The sequence below is a fragment of the Hetaerina americana genome, unplaced genomic scaffold (assembly GCF_022747635.1).
Source record: "Hetaerina americana unplaced genomic scaffold, ioHetAmer1.1.p SCAF_81, whole genome shotgun sequence".
NCBI classification, from domain to species: domain Eukaryota; kingdom Metazoa; phylum Arthropoda; class Insecta; order Odonata; family Calopterygidae; genus Hetaerina; species Hetaerina americana.
This window is the reverse complement of record NW_027287439.1, coordinates 497,148-516,247: the sequence shown is the minus strand read 5'-3', so window position 1 is coordinate 516,247 and position 19,100 is coordinate 497,148. Positions and strand designations below refer to the sequence as shown.

Genomic DNA, 19,100 nt, shown 5'->3' with positions numbered 1-19,100 from the left:
GTAACTCTTACATGCCATTTCTTGGCCAAGGGCAGACATGTGCCCAATCGGGGCACATGTTTGCATTAACTCCCCATGGAATTCAGGGGTGATTAAGTTTCCTCGAAAGCTCAATTGGTAGAGGATCAGCCAGGCAAGTCAAAGGTCTGTGGTTCAAGTCCTGGTCAGGAAAACTTTGTTTCGCTTTTGATTCGTACCCTTCCCACTTCCCCAACAACCCTACAACCATTTGTCTGTGTTTGTTGTGTTTCTATCTCTTTTCTTATATCAATCCATTTGAATATGTTTTAACCTTTTGGTGGTGTAAACGACAGCAGCAGCACAAAATATGCAGTAAAGGACTGCATTAGTTAGAATAGGAACTTGGAATATTAGGACAAGGTTCAGGACAGGAAAATTAGATGATGAAAAGCAAGAGATGGAGAGAGGAAATATAGATGCTTTAGGGCTGTGCGAGGTGAGGTGGAATAATAGCAGGTATTATTGGAGTGATGTTTATAGACTAATACATAAACAGTTGAGAAGAAAAAGGCTGACAAGGGGTTTCAATTATACTGAACAAAAGGGTAGGAAGAAGCATAGTAAACATAGAGCAAGTGACTGATAGAATGTTATGGGTAGAAGTAAAAGCTGAACTAATGGAATTTCCAAGTTCATGTCTATGTGTCACCAAGCAATTATAAAGACGAAGAATTCAACATGGCATACAATCAGTTGAATGTGATAGTGGGTGAATGAAGAGAATGTGATGAGGTTAGGGACTATGGTTTAAAAGTAAGACACGACCATGGGGAGAAAGCAATAGAGTTCTGCAAGAGACAGGGGTTTAATGATCACCAAAACTAGGTTAAAATACCTCAAAAGGCATAGGTATATGTGGAAAATGTCATGGGATACAGTAAGGTTATACTATATTATGGTTAGGGAAAGATTTAGGAACAGCATGATCAATTCACAGATTTTCAGGAGTGGATGCAGTCTCGGACCACAATTGAGTAGTTATGAAGTGTAGCACTTTATTCAAAAAGTTAAAACAAAGAAAGTAGTCTAAGAAATGGAATGGTGAAGCATTGACCAAAAATACAAGGTAGGAATAGCAGCTGACTGCAGAGAAAATCATGAGTGAGGAAAGGGAGCTAGTTACTATTAAATAAAAACAGGTACATATAAAAAAAGGGATATTGAAAACTTGGAATGAAACTATAAGAATACTGAATCGGAAAAGGATAAGGAAACCATGGATTACTGATGAGATGAATAGAAAGATGGATGAGGTAAGGAAATGGCAGAAAGTAAGCTCTGGGATAAGCAGAAGGAAGTACAAAGAGTGTTAGGTTGAGACAGGAAATAACATAAATGAGGATAGCTTAGATCCATGCTTACTCGATGGCAAGAAAGAAAATGCAATAAGGAAATTGGATAGAATTAATGAATACGTTCCAGAAGATAGGAGTAGATTGGAGGGACAGTAGCCTAATACCTAACCTGTACATGCCTCAGACTGCTCAGGTGCGAGTGGGGAACGGAGAGTCAGGATGGGCAGTGTTAGGAAGAGGAGTGTAAGGTGCCCATTTTCACCATTGCTGTTCAACGTATGCATATGTGGATGAAATGATTAAAGAGGCATGGAAAGAACTAAAGATAGGATTGAAAGTTGGGGGGGGGGGGGGGAATACATAAAATCAGTTAGGTTTGCTCAAGGAATGATCAAGCTAATGTTCACTCTCCTGGTAACCTTGGTACATCCAAAACCTTCCATTTATTATTATTATAAGGTAATCTACCACTTAAGGTAAGTTTTGGATGGACACAACAACCAAATAAACATTTTATGACTCCTAACAAAACACAAAATCCAGCATCCTACTTTATATCAGGTCCCACTTCATCTCTGAGTACTTTCTTCCTCCCTCCATCCCATCCAACATCCCTATCCTGTTCCTACCCTTTCCTCGTTTGCCTAAAATTCTCCCCTCTATTACAGTCTTCAACATCCCACTGCCGATCAATACAGCCTTCATCCACTTTTCCTGCCTCCATAGGATTTCTCCCAACAAATCCCTCTCCTTGCCCACCATACCAAGTACTTCCTCATTTGTTTTCTTCTCTGTCCATTTTACCTTCTCCATTCTTCTCCACACCCACATTTCAAAAGCCTCCAGTCTACGTCTATCCTCCTGCTTCAATGACCACGTTTCCGCGCCGTACATAGCTACGGTCCATATCAAAGTTTTTATGAGTCTTTTCTTAGCATCCTTACTCAACATCCCCGTCATCAACTCCCTCCTCCTTGTGAAAGCCTATTTGCCTAGTGCAATTCTCCTCCTTACGTCCCTACTACTTTGGCCGTGTTGGTCCAAAACACTTCTAAGATATGTAAACTGTTCTACCCGCTTTAGTTCTTGCCCTCCTATTTTATTGTTTAGCTTAGGCTTTTTTTTCTGGAAAATCACATAAACTTTGTTTTACTTATATTGATTCTCATCCCATATCCGTCACACTGAATTTCTAATTCACTCAGCAATGCTTGCAACCCCTTGGCTGACTGACAAACTAAAGCTTGGTCATCAGCAAACCTAACTGATTTTACGACTTCCCTGCCCACTTTAATTCCTACCTCCAGTTCTTCCCATGGCTCTTTAATCATTTCCTCCACATATACGTTGAACAGCAACGGTGATAATGGGCAACCCTGCCTTACACCTCTCCCTAACACTGCCAATCCGGACTCCCAACTTGCCCCAGAGCAGTCAGAGACATGTACAGGTTGCGGATTAGCTTCCTTTCCCTCCAATCTATTCCTATTTTCTTCAATACACTCATTAGTGTTTCCCAATTCACTCTATCAAATGCTTTTTCGAAATCTACGAAACAGGCAAATACGCCCTGATTGTATTCTACATTCCTCTCGATTAATAATCTCATTATTACAATGGCATCTCGCGTACCTCTCCCCTTCCTAAACCCAAACTGATCATCCCCTAAGTAATCATTTGCCCTACTCTCTATCCTTTTGTTGATGATCCTTAGAACAATTTTAGCTGCGTGGGATATCAAACTTATTGTCCTGTAGTCCTCACATGATGTAGCCTTTACCTTTTTCGGAATAGGAACTAAAACTGATCTCACAAAGTGTTCCAGCCAGATTCCTTCCTCATAGATACTACAAATCAGTCCATATTGCCTCTTCCTCCCACATTTTCCTAAATCTTATAGTAGTGTTGCAGGAATTTTATCCATCCCCGCTGCCTTATTTAGTTTCATCTCCCTTAATGCCCTTTCTATCTCATCGTTGAGTATGCCTGGACCTAAGCTATCTTCCTCTATGTCATGTTCCTTTTCTATGTCTAACTTTGTTGGTCTAAGCTCTTTACTATACAGTTCTTCTATATATTCCTTCCATCTCTCTTAGATCTTTCCTGTGTCAACTATTATCATACCCGACTTATCTCTAACTGTTAGCAGAGATCTCCCTTTCTTACTTCCCGATAAAGATTTAACTTTGCTGTACAGCGCACCAATTTCACCCTTACTCTGCAAACTTTCCATATCCTTCCACTGTGTCTTCCACCATACTACTTTTGTTTAATTTGTTACCGATCTCAAGTCATTATTTAACTCTTTGTTCTGCCTAACTCTGTTTACATTCTTCCATTACCTTCTCCTATCTATCTTTGTAACCATCTCATCTGTGATCCACAGTTTCCTTGTCCTTCCCCCCCCCCCCCATAATGGTTCCTATAAATTCTTTTGTGGCTATCATCCCTTTTTTGATATATTCCCTTTTTCCTTGGTAGTCCTCAGCTCTTCACCCTCATCCATAAATTTCTCTACAGCCTGCTGGTACACCTTCCTTGTCAATCCATTTAAGGATTCTACATTCCATTTCCGAACCCCTTACCTCTGCCTTATCTTTTCAAAATGGATGCTACATTTCATAACAACTAAATTGTGGTCAGAGTCTGCATCCGCTCCCTGGAAACTGTGCAAATTTATCACACTGTTCTTTAACCTGTGCCTTACCAGAATATAAACTAAAACCATTTGATTACCAATAATAAATAAAATATTTGGTAATAATGATTGGAACACAGTAGGAGTTTTCATATATTTAAGAGACTGGAAAATCAACTCGGTGTTATATCAAAAGCAAATATTAAGTCAATAATTTTAACATCAATACTGTCAAGTATTTGAAAAGTTCAAAAGGAAATAGTACCGCTAAAATTAAGAATATCAATATTAAATTTTTTAAATTAATAAATCAAAATATGAAGTAATTAAAGTAACAATCCCACAAGAAATCTGAATGTGTTCCTCTATTCTAAAAGAAATTTTAAATTAAAAATGGAATATAACAAAACAGCCAAAATTATTAATAATTAAACAACATATTGAGCATATGATACCTAGAGATATAGGTGCTGGATGAATTTTATCTCCTTAGAAAAGAGAGAAAAGTAAGAAAGTCAAGATTTTATGCACAATTTTAAATTAAAATTAACGTTCCCAAGGACTTTTGAGGTGCAAACTGTCATCCACATCAGTGAATGAGTTTGGAGTGATAATTAATGACCACAGAGATTAGACGGCGTGTGAGTACCGGCAAGAAGGTAATTCGTAGTTCAATAGTATATATACCAATGAATTTTGTACTAGGTAGAAAAAATTCCCGTGTGATAAAGTTTAATGTTAGATCCTTCAAATTAAGCAAACGGCATTTTTCCAATGCCAGATGTTTATTATAGAGAGAAATAGCAATACTTATATTTCGTTTAAACATACATTTAATCACCTAATTCATGGTCATCTGGTTTCATGAATGCAGGGGACGTAAACCTACGCAATTGAAAATTGCCCCACTAATATACTTAACGCTACCTATTGTTTTTGAAAGGATTGCTCTTATCGTATGTCACTTGTTCCCTGCAGCCATCGACAGCTAAATGCGAGATGGCGAACTTGGTTGGTGCTGTGTTTAGGAGTTCTTCCCCATTTGTTGGGGGAAAGTTACTGCAGAATGCTGCTCCATTGTATTGTTTTAAGTAAGGAATATTTATTTCATAATATGACTAAATGTAATAAAATCATACCAACACATCTGACTTTTAAAATTGCGTATCATATACCAGGTCTAATTAACAATTAATAAACTAAGGTCATTTATTGATCAAATTTGGTATATTGACATAATATTTTCATGTTTCTTGGATATTCTTTGATCACTTAGTTCCAATCAGAATCGACGAGGTGCGAAAAAGTGGTTTCCTGATGCAGAGTATATCAAGCAATTCACAGGACCAGTAATGTATCCAGAAGAATATAAAATGCAGTGGAAGATGCCAACATATAATTCAAAAATAGCACCTGTAGAAAAGAAAGTCCGCAATATGACCCTTAACTTCGGGCCGCAGCATCCTGCTGCCCACGGCGTACTCAGATTAGTACTAGAACTCGATGGCGAGGCAAGTCAATTTTTCTCATTAATATGAGAATAGTTAATTTATGTAGCTAACGTGGCCTAACAACAAAACTGAAATTAGAGTCTTTGGGCAAATAATGAATTGCAAATAAGGCTATCTGCGTAATTCATGCAATATTTGAACATTTATGGTGTATTTTGCCAGTTTCAAATTAAGTTATTTGGCATTGATAAGGTTAGCCCAGACAATGCGCTAAAATTATAATTTGATGTTGCCTTGATCGTTAGCTTTGTAATTTGAGATTTTCAACATAATTATAACTGCCTTTATCTTTCCCCAGACTGTGATGCGATCTGATCCTCACATAGGCCTGCTGCATCGAGGCACGGAAAAGCTCATCGAATATAAGACCTATACTCAAGCTCTACCATATTTTGATCGGCTTGACTACGTATCCATGATGTGCAATGAGCAGTGCTTTTCTTTAGCTGTTGAAAAGCTGCTAAATATTGATGTCCCACTTCGGGCTAAGTACATAAGAGGTAATTTTTGCCTTAAGTCTTGTCTGATCAATTTAATGCGATTGTGCCTTTCAAAATTAGATTGTGATATTATAGTAATCTTTTAGCAAATTATAAGGTAATAGTTAATATTTATGTCCTACTAAGTCAGTTCTCGATTTCCTAGTGCTCTTTGGTGAAATCACAAGGATACTGAACCATATATTGGCAGTTGGGTGCCACATATTAGATATTGGTGGAATTACACCTTTCTTTTGGCTGTTTGAGGAACGTGAAAAGATGATGGAATTTTACGAGAGGGTTTCTGGTGCCCGTATGCATGCCGCCTATGTCCGACCTGGTGGAGTGGCTCTGGTATGTATAGCTAAGTGACCTGTATCTATTCAAGTATTCTATTGGTCATTGACCACAGGGTCTGCTAAAAAAAATTAATTAAATACGAAAGTGAATGGAAAGGAAAGCAAATAAAGTTCTGGGCATGTTTGGGGAGAAGAAAAGATTGGGGTAATTTTAAAAAAGGTAGGAAAAATGGATCCTAGGCTTTTCGAGTGGGAATGGAATATTGATGAAGAGAATGAAGTGAATCAGGAAAATAATGAGCATGTTGGATTGGGTGTTTAACTGAGGCCGGAAGCATTTTAAGAATAGTTAATTGTGGTTAAGTTTTTGTCTTGTTAGTTTGGACTAAAAAGTGAAGCAGTGCATAGAAAGGTTCTTTCAAAAACCTATCTAGACCAGCAGACAACTCAATAGTAATAATAAGACAAATTTGATTCCTATGAAATTCAAGGGAATGTTTTGATCAAAAGTTGGGTTGAAACTTTTTTGTACCTAGATTTTTACCTGTGTTCATTTTTGAGGGTATTATATTTACTTCCGAGAGTTTTATATTGAGATTCCTGCAGTCAGGTTTTTTTAGCATTTCATTCTGTATTCATTCCATACGCCTATTTGCATGTTTAAAGCTCTTTCTGCAAGTTATTAGCCACTGCTACTTGTAGCTCTGGAGGAATATAACCCCATCAATCAAAATTTTTCTTCAATCTCACTGAAATAATTGGACGAAATGGAATTAATGAAGAAAAAAATTGCATACCTAACCCTTACCCTATTTTCTGCTGGACTGAATGATTATTTTTTTTAACAGGATATGCCTCTTGGACTTCTCGATGACATCTATGACTTCTCATCAAAATTTTCCGAACGATTGGATGAAGTTGAGGATGTAGTGACATCCAACAGACTCTGGGTGCAAAGAACAAAAGATATTGGTATTATTTCTGCTCAGGATGCAATTGACTACGGTTGCAGGTGATTGACAGTTCACATATTTCTCCTCCATTAAATTCTATCCTTTCGTGTCACATTGAAAAAAACTTGACTCAAACGTTTATTATGATTTTGTTTTTAAGTTTTTAAGGATTTTTAACTTTGCGTGAAGTACAAATTAAATCAAAGTTGAAGCCAAGTGAATTGTTTTCTTCAAGTCTCATCAATTTGAAGTGCATTAAAAAAAGCATATTACCTTATAGTGCAAGGAGTCTATTTTCCTTATCTCTAGCAAGTTCAAGTTATTAGGAGAAAATGTAAAAGATTGAAACAAATATTTTTCCATTTTTATAAAAAAATAATTATGAAGAAATATCATTATTATAATAATTAAAGCCCTCGGAAATTCATAGTGTAAAATGACACTTCGGTAGCTTAGTTATTTAATCTACTCTACCTGCAATTAAGGGTTTCAGGTTCTTTCCCTTACTTTCTGAGTATTTGTCTTGAATTTTACTATGATAATTTTCTCACATTGAAAATATTGACATAATTTTTTCCTTTGATTTTGTGAATTTATGTATATTAATTATTTTGTACCCATTTGACATATTATTCATATTTCATGCATAAAACATTCTTCATAATTTTCCATTTTCTTCCTGTTGATGCCATAATTTCACAATTACATGCTCAATTTCCGCAGCATGTTGTGGAAAGTTTGCTAATTGAAACATGATTAACATGCAAATGAAGCAAGAGTCTGACTGGTAGAAAATTTCACACATGCAACATCTACATAATATCCCGCAAACCGCCGCAAGGGTGTGTGGCAGGGGGTGTTAGGTCACCAACCATAAAAAGGAACAATACCACATGCAAAACAACAACATGGAAAATTACACCCACAGCAGCGCACGCTCTCATGCAAAAATCCCTTCATCCAACACTCATGCAAACACATATACCATAAACCAACAAACAATTGCACCCTAGGATGCAGCACGAAATCCATCCAACAACACGCAAGCCAGGACACAACAAGCAAGAATTTAAAACACCACCACCACGTGAACATGCAACACAAAACACTTTACCCCCCAAGGAGACTGTGAAAGGCAGGGAGTGCGACCCAACGTTGCAGGTAGAAGGAATTTCCCCCCGCGGAGAGGGACGAGGGATTGAAGGGGAGACTAAAAAACAGATGAACAGAACACGAATGAGGTCATTCGGAAAGAATGGGTTAAGATAACAAAACACACGAGGTTAGGGAAAAAGCAGCATTGGGCGAGATCAATTGATTTAGAGGCAATAGTGGTTTAATGTAAAAATAGCTTATTCATGCAACATACTACGTACACATTTGTTAGTGCTACTTTCATAGACATGTGAATTTCTACTCTAAATACTATATTACCTGCACTACTCTTGTATTTACCTCACACCATTGGGGTTGAGTTAAGTTTTGGTTTCATTTGACAAAGGCCCTAAACAAATTTCACCAGAGTTATCCAAGTAAACCTCTTCTGGTTCATTTCAGTGGTGTGATGCTCCGGGGCTCAGGCATCAAGTGGGATCTCCGAAAATCTCAGCCATATGATGCATACCACCTCGTCGACTTTGATGTCCCTGTTGGAGTTAATGGTGATTGCTATGATAGGTCAGTTACTATTGAAGAAGGGTGATGCATTAATACTTTTAAGTTGTCCTAGTATTATTTTCTGTCATCTCTGGAATTTTCATATAATATTCTTGACACTGTTGGTAAATATATTTTTTCTCTCCTTCAGGTATTTAATAAGAATGGAAGAAATGAGACAGTCTTTGAGAATCATTGACCAGTGCCTAAACCAGATGCCTCCAGGAGATGTTAAGACAGATGATGCTAAGATCTCCACACCAAGCAGGGGAGAAATGAAGGTTTGACCTTTTCGCTATTACAAGCTGATGCTATTAAGGATTATCATTCCCGTTTGGATTTTTCTGACCTTATTTTTAAAGCACAGTTGACATAAATTATTGCCTGACATTTCTTAATCAGAATGCTTTGATTTTCAGACTTCAATGGAGGCTCTGATTCATCATTTCAAACTCTTCAGCCAAGGTTATCAAGTCCCTGCTGGAGCTACTTACACAGCCATTGAGGCCCCTAAAGGTATGGCTTGTTCACTGTATGCATGCCATTAATCGTTATACATAATTCTAAATTAAGACGAGGACTTCAGAATAACTGGACTGCATTTTGGTGGATTAATTTATCATACTTTCTTTGAGAAATATCATCCAATCTTAAATGACTTTAGCTGTCTTGAAAATGTACAAAATTTTTGTTTAAAGCAATTTTTTTAGTTTTTCAATTCTTTTCTAACATCCTATGAAATCCCAAAAAAAAGTGTACTTATGGAGGAAAACCTGTCTAGATATTAGGGTAATCCCTTTTGTTATTCTTCTGTCAAATTGTATCTATGATACTGTGGGTTCCCTAAGTTACAAACAAGATTTTCTCTGGGAATATCTTCATTGAGAAGTAGTACATGACTTAGATCCCTGATGAACAACATGCATGTTTAGCAGAAATAATAGTAGCTGAAACGGTAACTCTCAAAGCATGTAGTTAGTAATAATAGCTATGCTGTCATTGCCCATGTGTTAATTGGGGCATGGTCATAATGGTAATCACAAGACTCCCACAGTCAAATTACAAAGTCAGAAGTTGTAATTCGTGAAAGCGTCTTCATAAAATATCAGTCTAGGGCTACTGTGCTTAGAAACCAAGTTGTCCATGTGGGTATTTTTGTATATGAGTGAAAAATACTAGTTCCCAAATTATTAATTCTGTACTGTAAGTTTCACTAGTGCACTGATTATTCAAGAGGAGGGTTTCCTATGTCCTCTCCTGCTTCCATGTTGGTGGCTAATGACTGTGTTTTGTCACATTTCAAATAATTTATCCGCATGACTTGAAAACTTTCATTTTCACCATCATGATAATTATCCAATGAATTGCTGCACATTAGTATGAATGAAGGTAATCACTGCCTAAACTGATTCTACCAATATTTGAGGAATCTGTGTTCCCTTTGAAATGTTTGGAAAGGATAATCTCCTTTGGCTGTGTGCATTATAAAAAAATGTTGATTTAGTGTTATGAAGTGCAATATGGTACATGACAGCATAAAAAGAGGCTATCCATGCCAATACAAGGGTCATTTAATAAATAGAGAGACAAATCCTCTCTTTTAAAACTATTTAATGAATCTTCACAATTTTTTCAAAGTTATCTGTAACTTTGGGATGAGCTATTATTATTATTATTATTATTACTATTTGGGATACATTGCTGTTAGGCGATAAGCCGGGTGGCAATGACATGATATAACAAACATTAGTCATTCTTAAAACATATCACAGTGTCATTAAATAGTCGTATAGTAGACTTACAAAATAAAAAAATGAGAAAAAACAATATATTTTGATACAGCCATACACCTTCTGCCGTATTGCATTTAACAATCCCATCATGTATACCTTTTGCATTCACGCCTAAATGATTTAATGCTTTTGGGTAAGGGCTTAAAGAGTTCATCAGGCAGCTGGTTCCACTCTTTGATTCCCATATTTAGGAACGAAAACTTGGCGGTGTTTGTCCTTTGGGGCATGTATTTGATTTTAAGCGGGTGATCATTCCTGCCGAGATAACATGGCTTATTTACACTCTCGTTCAGTTCTTTCCAGCCTCCGTCAGCTTTCAATATTTTAAAAATGGCACACAGTCTATTCAGCTTCCGTCTGTTCTTTAGTGACCCCCATCCTAGTGAGCCTAGCATGTCGCTTACACTGTCAGTCTGCCTATGTCGCCCTAAAACGTACCTGGCAGCCTTCCTTTGCACTGTTTCTAATTTTTTCACATGCCCTATTTCAAAGGGATCCCATACTGTGGTCGCATATTCGACAATAGGCCTTACAATTGTTTTGAAGGCCAATTCTTTAGTTGATTTAGTGCTTCCTTTGAGGCTCCGCATGACCCAGTGGAGCGATTTAAAGGCCTTGCCTACCACATAATCTGTGTGAAGTCCCCACCCTAAGTCTTTACTTAGGTGTACCCCATGCTATATGATCCTATGATCAGCTGTTCCATTATTTTATGTCAATATAAGCTCAAAATCTTCAGTTCACCATGGCAAGTCCACTAGAATATTGCACCTGGGGAGCTGGTTTGTTTTCCACTCCATTCTGTTTTTTGGGTCTCAGGATTGTAGTGATGGATCCATACCTTGTCTAACGAAAGTCACTATTCTCTCAAAAATATCATCTCCTTCGATCTAACTTTGTTGCTTTAAGTCTTGACTAATGCAAAATCTTGATTCTTTACGAGCATCAGTAAGCTGCCTTGGCACTTACTTGAACTTCCTTAGCTATCATTTCATAGTGATTCTTTCTTCTGTTATTGCAAATAACTCCATTGATTCCAAAAAGGGACCAATAACTTCAACTGGTTATCCACTTTGTGGTTCAGCCATTTTCAAATAATCCACCCATTTGCAAATGTTAACACTGTTCATAAAACTTTTCCTGTATTGTATCAACATTCTAGAAAGTTTACATTACATGTTGAAATAAAATGATGTGCAAATGTATGTCTTGTAAATTCCATTAAGTTAAGCTGGAGAAAACAAATTTTATTCTAGAAAGTATTTTACTTGGTTTTACACCTTTTGTAACTAAAAATCTAATGTCAGAGACTCATCTTCTAGGGTACAATCTTCTTTTGGACTTGCATATGTTTCTATTTATTGAATAACCATCATGTGTATGGGAGTGGGTGAGGCCTGAAAATTGAATTAGGAACCGAAACAGTAGTGGTACCTAATTAAGGCTATCACAGAAGGCCAAATGCCAAAATCCATATCCATACTAAACCTGTGCTCTCCTATGAGTGTCTGATTTTGAGAGGAAGCAGAGGGTTATGGCTAGGAAGACTACACCCAATAACTGTACTTAGGGGCTTGCATTATGCCATTGAAAATAAGGCCATAGCCGTACTTACGGCTATGGCCTTATTTTCACGGCATTATATACAAACCGTTGCCAGCTAATAATTTTCAATTATTTGCTGGCAACTTCCTCTCGACTACCTCAAATGATTGGTTTACTATTGTATCTTTTGGGAGCTTGTTCATAGGTATGGAATGCTGTTAAGCTCATGGTCCCCAGTTCTCATAAAAATATCAATAAACTTTTGTCAAAGTCTGACTTGAGGATTGTTCATCTCATTTTCTCTGTACCAACTACCTGCAGTATTTCCTCATAGAAAAATACCAATTGATTGAATTTATTTATATGTAGAGGAATGGAAAAAATACAATGGTTCCATGAGGAGTAATTCAGGGTTTTTTATCTTGATATTGGTACATTATTATTATTACTTTTTATTTGCCCAGAGATCACATTACAAAAATACCAGGTAGGTGGTGTATGTACATGATATGAGGCAGGTCAAAAAGGGGCAAAAACAGAGGCTCAATTAAGATGCATAAAAGAAATGATGCTCATAGTTACATAAATGTTTGGTGCAAACCCATGAACATTGGCTGTTACATGCATATGCAATATCAAATTCAGAAAAATCATTAACATGAATCAGACCATGACTAGAAACTAAAAGTATGAACTTACTGGTTGGGAATATTGTTGAGATATTTGTCAACCAAGTAGAACATATTGCGCTGTAGATATCTTTTTAATTTAAGCCTGAATGCAGCAGTTCCCTTTGTATCCTTGATACTTATAGGTAGTTTGTTATATAATATGATGCCCATTTCATTGGGTCCTAATTTCAATGCTTTAGTTCCTATGTTCCCATAATGGATGTCATTCCTGCCTCTGGTGTAATTATGATGATAGGCAGAGTTAAGAGAGTTGGATTATTTAATAGTTTAATTTTAGAATAGTAGGATTATTGCCTATTGATTGGAGTCCAGCTAGGAACTGGTTCTTTTTAGCCTTGATTACCATTTACAGTTTACAGAATAACAATATTTTATATCACTTTCAGCCATCTCAAGCTATTATTGCTTCCCTTCTTAGTACCTACATGTTTCAAACATCAAGTAAAAATCGTGTACAATGCTTCCAAATAATAATTTTGGACTCCATACCACAACGCTACAACTAATTCTGCTGGTAAAAATATTAATCAATTCTCATTCCATGTTTATAGACCAGATTGTTAATGTTTCTGTTATTGGTGATGGAGTTGTTATGGCAAGTAATTCTTAATTAAGGCAATATCTTTTGCTTTATTAACACAATATTTTGCCATCATTTTCGAGATAAGAACACTGGAACTTGGCCTGTCGCAATGTCACTAGAAATCCAGCCATGAGGAAACTGTCATTTACTGAACCACCTTCTGTTATAGGTGAATTTGGCGTCTACCTCGTCTCAGACGGTGGCACCAAGCCATACAGGTGCAAGATTAAGGCTCCTGGATTTGCTCATCTAGCTGCCCTCGACAAGATTGGAAGGAATCTAATGTTGGCTGACATAGTTGCCATCATTGGTAGGTTCAACTGGTCGTTTAGGCATATAAACATAATGCTATCCATGTAAAGAAACCATGAGTATATACTCGAGTCGTTTCTCGAAAGTTTCAAACTAGTCTTTACTCAGTGATTTTATAAAATTTAACTTTACGGCCATCATAATCCCTCTGGTCAATAATACCTTCCCTTTGCAGGTACTTTGGATATTGTGTTTGGAGAAGTTGATCGTTAATTTACCATGTTGCTGGCTCTACTTTCCCATGGAGTTGCATCCCTAGGCAATTTTTTTGCTGTGAGTAAATGAGTTGCCTTTGAAGATAGATTAATTTATTGTACATGGTGTATTTGATGAGTAGATAATAAGGAGTGATGACATGCATTCAAAATCATTACTGCTGTGTAAGATCCTCTTCACCCTTTTGTTTGTACATACAGTTGATGTTAACCCTATGAATAAATTTTTAAGATAACATTATCTGGAGTTTTATTTTCAATATTTGATTGATTGCTCTTAAAAATGCATTACTCCCAATTTAAAATCACAGTTGTCATTATTGTGCATTTTGTTTGAGATTCACTGGAGATGGCATCAAGGACAACTAAAGTGCAGGTGCCCAATGGGAAAGCATGGTGGCATCATTCATTCAAGGTATTCTATTTATTAAAGGCAGATCTGGGATGGTCCCTTCTATATAATGAGAAAGAGATTATCTCCTATATAATGAGAGAACTTCTTGTTTGCAATAAATAGTTTTGCTCTCCAGCACCATGTTTTAAAGGTATGCAGTACAAAGAGAGTAATGATATATATGTAATATCTAGTATTTGTATAACAGTATACTTTGATATCTTCTCACTCCCAAATACTGCTGTCTTCATCTCATTAGTTTGGCCTCTCTTATTTCTTCGATGAGACTGACATCTGAGCAAATAAATACTTTTTTAAAGGGGAAGACTAATAACTATTAGAATTCACCCCTTAAGTATATAGATTCGTCACATATTATGAAATTGTTTGCTAATCATTATCACTTCCCATTTAATAAGTTTACTTGGGCATAAAATGTCACCCAGTAATGCATTCTTATTACAAACAGCAAATACCCTTCCTTTTAACCAGCCTAAAGGAGTCCATTTTGGGACCATCAAAGTGATCCTAACTACCATGACTATATATATATAATAGGCTCTCAGCGACACCTTCCAGGATGCATACAGTGCGACAAGCAAAAATTAATAATAAGTGGGCTACTTGGAAGAATTCCCAACATTTGTCACAGTACTTGAACTTTTTAACGGATATATGGTAATTCCATTACTTAACTGACAAATCTACTATGCTGTCTCGGATTCTCAGTGTCCTGAAACTGAAATCAAAAATCGACTCAACAGTGCCAAATGGCAGTAATTTTGCAGTAGTTATTATAGTGAGGTGATCGGCAGCAGTAGTCACCAAGTAGATAGAGCACACACTTGTGGCAGAAGCACAATTAATAAACGAGGGTGGGCTGAAAAGTAATACATGCATGTTTGTAGAGCGTGAACAAAAACAAATAGCAAGATTGAGCAAAAAGTACATTGAAGGACAACTAAAAAAAGGACAAGTTTCAAACTCATATTTTTCAACATAGTCACGTCTCCATACTTACGCTTCTTGAAATACATTGGATGAACACAACGACCTCAAATGTGCAGAAGCGCATTGAGGGGGAATGTTACTGCCACATGCCACCTGGCCCGCTTTAGAAGGTCATTTCATTTGTGCGCTACAAGCATGTGTGCATTACTTTTCAGTCTACCCTCGTATTAGCCACAGTATTACCAGGAGAGAGAACATAACCGAGGACAAAAGTTGCCATGTAACAATTTTTTTTCTAGTCTGTTCATGCATGATAGCCAAAGTCTCAGTGGATGAAAAAGGAAAACCGCGATGGGAATTCCAATTATTTTAATTTCTGCAGAAAGAAAAATTATTCAAGTACATTCACACTTAAAACTTATCATGCCAATATAGATGATATTTGGAAATTATTCTTAAATATATAACATTAATGTAGAGGTATATTCAATACCAACATTAATTAAATAGTGAAGAGTCGAGATGCTCCAAACAAACAAGTTGGGGGATTGCGATGGTGCGGGGGTTAATGTACTGGCTTCCCACCGAGAGGGCCTGGGTTCAAATACTGGAGACGACAGACATTTCAGGCAATGCCTATTTGAGGTGCTTTGTGGAGAGCACTTTGAGTGAGTATGACAACCGTCAAATGAGACGTTAAACTGTGGACCCCTTGGTACCTTCCGATAAGAGTAGGTTAATGCCCCCACCGGATTTCTCTCCACTCTTCATCCTTTCCTATACATCCTTTATAGCAAAAATGACCTTAGCTGTTGGTCGCCTCCCCTAAAACTACTACAAACAAGTTAGAAAGGTATTTAAGCATCAAGCAACAGCAAAATAAGTTTAAAAATGTAATGAAGAGAACCCAAAGAAAATTTCAGAGGAGAAACTCACACAATGCTGAACGAGGAGAAAAAATATTAAGCTCATACCAATGCATGCATTAAAAAGCAAAGTTCTGTGCAAATACTTAAAGAGGAAACATCAAATCATTTTAGGGACATTTAAGGAGAACCCAAATGAAAGAGCCAAATGTAAAATCATAAATGAGAGCAGTGCTATACAGGAGTATATACAAGGCCAATATCCAGACCAGGTACGAGGGTCATCCGGAAAGTAGTACCCGTTTGTGCCGCATGAAGTGCTGACGACGCGAGTAGCCGCTGGACGAGGTCAGATAGCTTCAGTGGCTTGTCTGCCTTCTCTGAGCCAAGTTGCGTGACGCTAGCATTGCCTGTGTTGTTTCTGTGATTGTTTACAATGTTTAAAAAAATTGAGAACGCCGCCAGTTGTGAAGTGAGGGCAGTGATTAAATTCCTCAATGCAAGAAACGTTCGCCCATGTGATATTCATCGCCAATTAAAGGAGGTGTATGGAGACAATGTAATGGACGAGTCGTCTGTTCGGCGGTGGTGTCGCAACTTCAACATGGGGAGGGGGAACACACACGACGATGAGCGTTCGGGGAGACCGTCTGTCATTACAGACCAACTGGTGAGCTCAGTTGACGAATTCGTGAGGAACGATCGGCGCGTCACAATTGATGACATCTGTGAGCATTTTCCCAATGTTTCTCGAACAATTGTTCATGAAATTGTTAAACACCATCTGCATTATGCAAAAATTTGTGCAAGATGGGTCCCTCGCGTATCTCAATGAGCTGGCGGCAAAGGACTATGCAGCAGGAATACAGAAACTTGTCACACGTTATGACAAATGCCTTAATTTGCTTGGAGATTATGTTGAGAAGTAGTTTAAAGTATCCTCTTTCAAATAAAATTTTTTATGTTTGTTAATATTTACTTTTGTGTCTATTTCACGAACGGGTACTACTTTCCGGATGACCCTCGTAAGAGGATCTGCTGGCATTATAAGCCAAAACAACATTTGGTAAAAATAGGTCATGTGAAACACAGTCAAGCGGATACAAAACTATTTATTTCAAGAAAGCCTCCATTGATGTCCTCCACAACTGGGTTAAATAAACTTAAATTTCATGCTATCAGTATCAAGCGCACTGAATTAAGGGATTCTCATTATGTGGTGAACTAGAAATGGTCATTGACAATTCTAAAGTGCACTAAAATATTCAAGGAAAATCTGACATACCAGAATGAAGTATGGTAAGGACCCTTACTACTCTTAATAGATGGTAACTGCAGCTCCTCAGCACTATCATTTGACAATCCACCAAACGAACAGTGATGTCCAGAGAAATAAAGACCCAAACTGACAACTGTCTACTCTTTCTCAATTTAAAACAATATTTCAAACTGTACGAAGAGGAATTCAAAGGATTGCTGGGAATCTTGCAATGGTAACTTTAACAGGGTGACCCACTGACATGCATGCGAACGAGAGGAATTTCACGGAGACAAAATCATTCCCCTATTTCAAATGACATTAAAAAACCAGAGCACACACTATTCTTGACGGAGTGCTTTGACCAGAATTTCAGAATGGAAAGGGATTCCATAGTAGCTGGCTAAAGCAATTGGTCACATTTTGAGGGTTCCAGGTTCAAATCCCAATCTGGAGCAATATTGATGATGATCTAGGCAAATGATATTAATTAAAGACAGACTTTTAGAAAGGTCGAGGTCACTCAAGAATACTTCGAGTGAAGAGAAGACCATAAGAGTAAATCATTAAATAAGACAAATTTACTTCAACACGATAGATTTAATCGCCCATTTTCCCCTTGCAAAATTCACAATAATGACAAAAGCAAGCTAATTATTCCAACAACTGTAATGAAAAAAATGGAAATTTGCCATTTCTTTCATACATAATACACACCCACAAGCACACAATGCAGGCTAGTGTTCCAACAATCTCTGTCAAATGTCCTTGCAGTAGTTTCAGCTTTATATTAAAGTGTAGATTTTCTTTGACATTTTTCAAGATCAACTAGCAGATCAAACACTGGCATTAATTTTGGCCATGAGGTTAAGGTGAAATCCTAACGTAACCACGTATTCCCAATTCAATTGTTTTTATTCCAATCAAAATCTCATTTTAGTTCCACATGAAAGAATTATCCATACACTCACTCTGCTCAGTTAAAAATTAAAGTTACCCTACGTCAAAAGTGCATTTTGCATTTCCAAAGATTTCTCTTAGTGAATTGAGTTTTCAAGTGGATGTATGCATTGAAGGAGAAGTGGGTAAAGTTTTGATCGGATGGCATATTAGCAAATGAATCAATCAAAAAAACCAAAGGACCACCTAACAGGGCTCAGGGAAACCCAGTTTAAGTCCTGGGTGAGGCCTGTCAATAAGAGAAGTGATTGGATACCACAAACTAGGGTGGAAAACCTCTGGGTTTAGCGATACTCTGATTTTAACTACGCAGGTCTTTCCAGCAACACTAAAACTAATCCTAAAGCTTTCACTTCAGATTAGTGTGAATAAACTCAGAATCTAACCAACTGTTTTTTTGTATGGGTAAACCAACACTGAAAACATTTGTTGTCACAAGGGCACCAGACAGTAACTACATAGGAAAACCCTGGAGGATGTTGCTTTGTCCATGCTCAGATAAGTTGGGGATTCTTAACACTTTTCAGCCTCTGTGTTTGCAAATGGACAGATATGGCTTCAGAACCTGGGCTGTTCGATTCCATTCCTCTCCTTCATTTAGGGCTGCTGTGAAAAAGCAATCCACTTCAGGGTCAAGGGACCATTTGTATAATGCATTTACGTAAGTATCTTTATCACT

At 37.3% G+C, this 19,100-nt stretch overlaps 1 protein-coding gene across 1 annotated transcript; it reads left to right on the top strand.

Moving 5' to 3' along the window:
- The first annotated feature begins 4,933 nt into the window (after positions 1-4,933).
- Positions 4,934-14,233, top strand: ND-49 (NADH dehydrogenase (ubiquinone) 49 kDa subunit). The gene is made up of 10 exons (XM_071597176.1): positions 4,934-5,045; positions 5,231-5,465; positions 5,764-5,965; positions 6,111-6,298; positions 7,092-7,255; positions 8,754-8,873; positions 9,004-9,133; positions 9,272-9,368; positions 13,635-13,775; positions 13,953-14,233. Exons 1-10 carry the CDS (start codon positions 4,954-4,956, stop codon positions 13,988-13,990), a joined length of 1,407 nt encoding a protein of 468 aa, XP_071453277.1. The 5' UTR covers positions 4,934-4,953; the 3' UTR covers positions 13,991-14,233.
- Positions 14,234-19,100: the final 4,867 nt, after the last annotated feature.

Bases quoted from the DNA above. Each gene is read 5' to 3' on its own strand.
- ND-49 (XM_071597176.1), top strand. From the start codon at position 4,954: ATGGCGAACTTGGTTGGTGCTGTGTTTAGGAGTTCTTCCCCATTTGTT. The intron at 6,299-7,091 runs GTATGTATAGCT...TTTTTTTAACAG, and splicing joins GACCTGGTGGAGTGGCTCTG to GATATGCCTCTTGGACTTCT. The intron at 9,369-13,634 runs GTATGGCTTGTT...CTTCTGTTATAG, and splicing joins AGCCATTGAGGCCCCTAAAG to GTGAATTTGGCGTCTACCTC.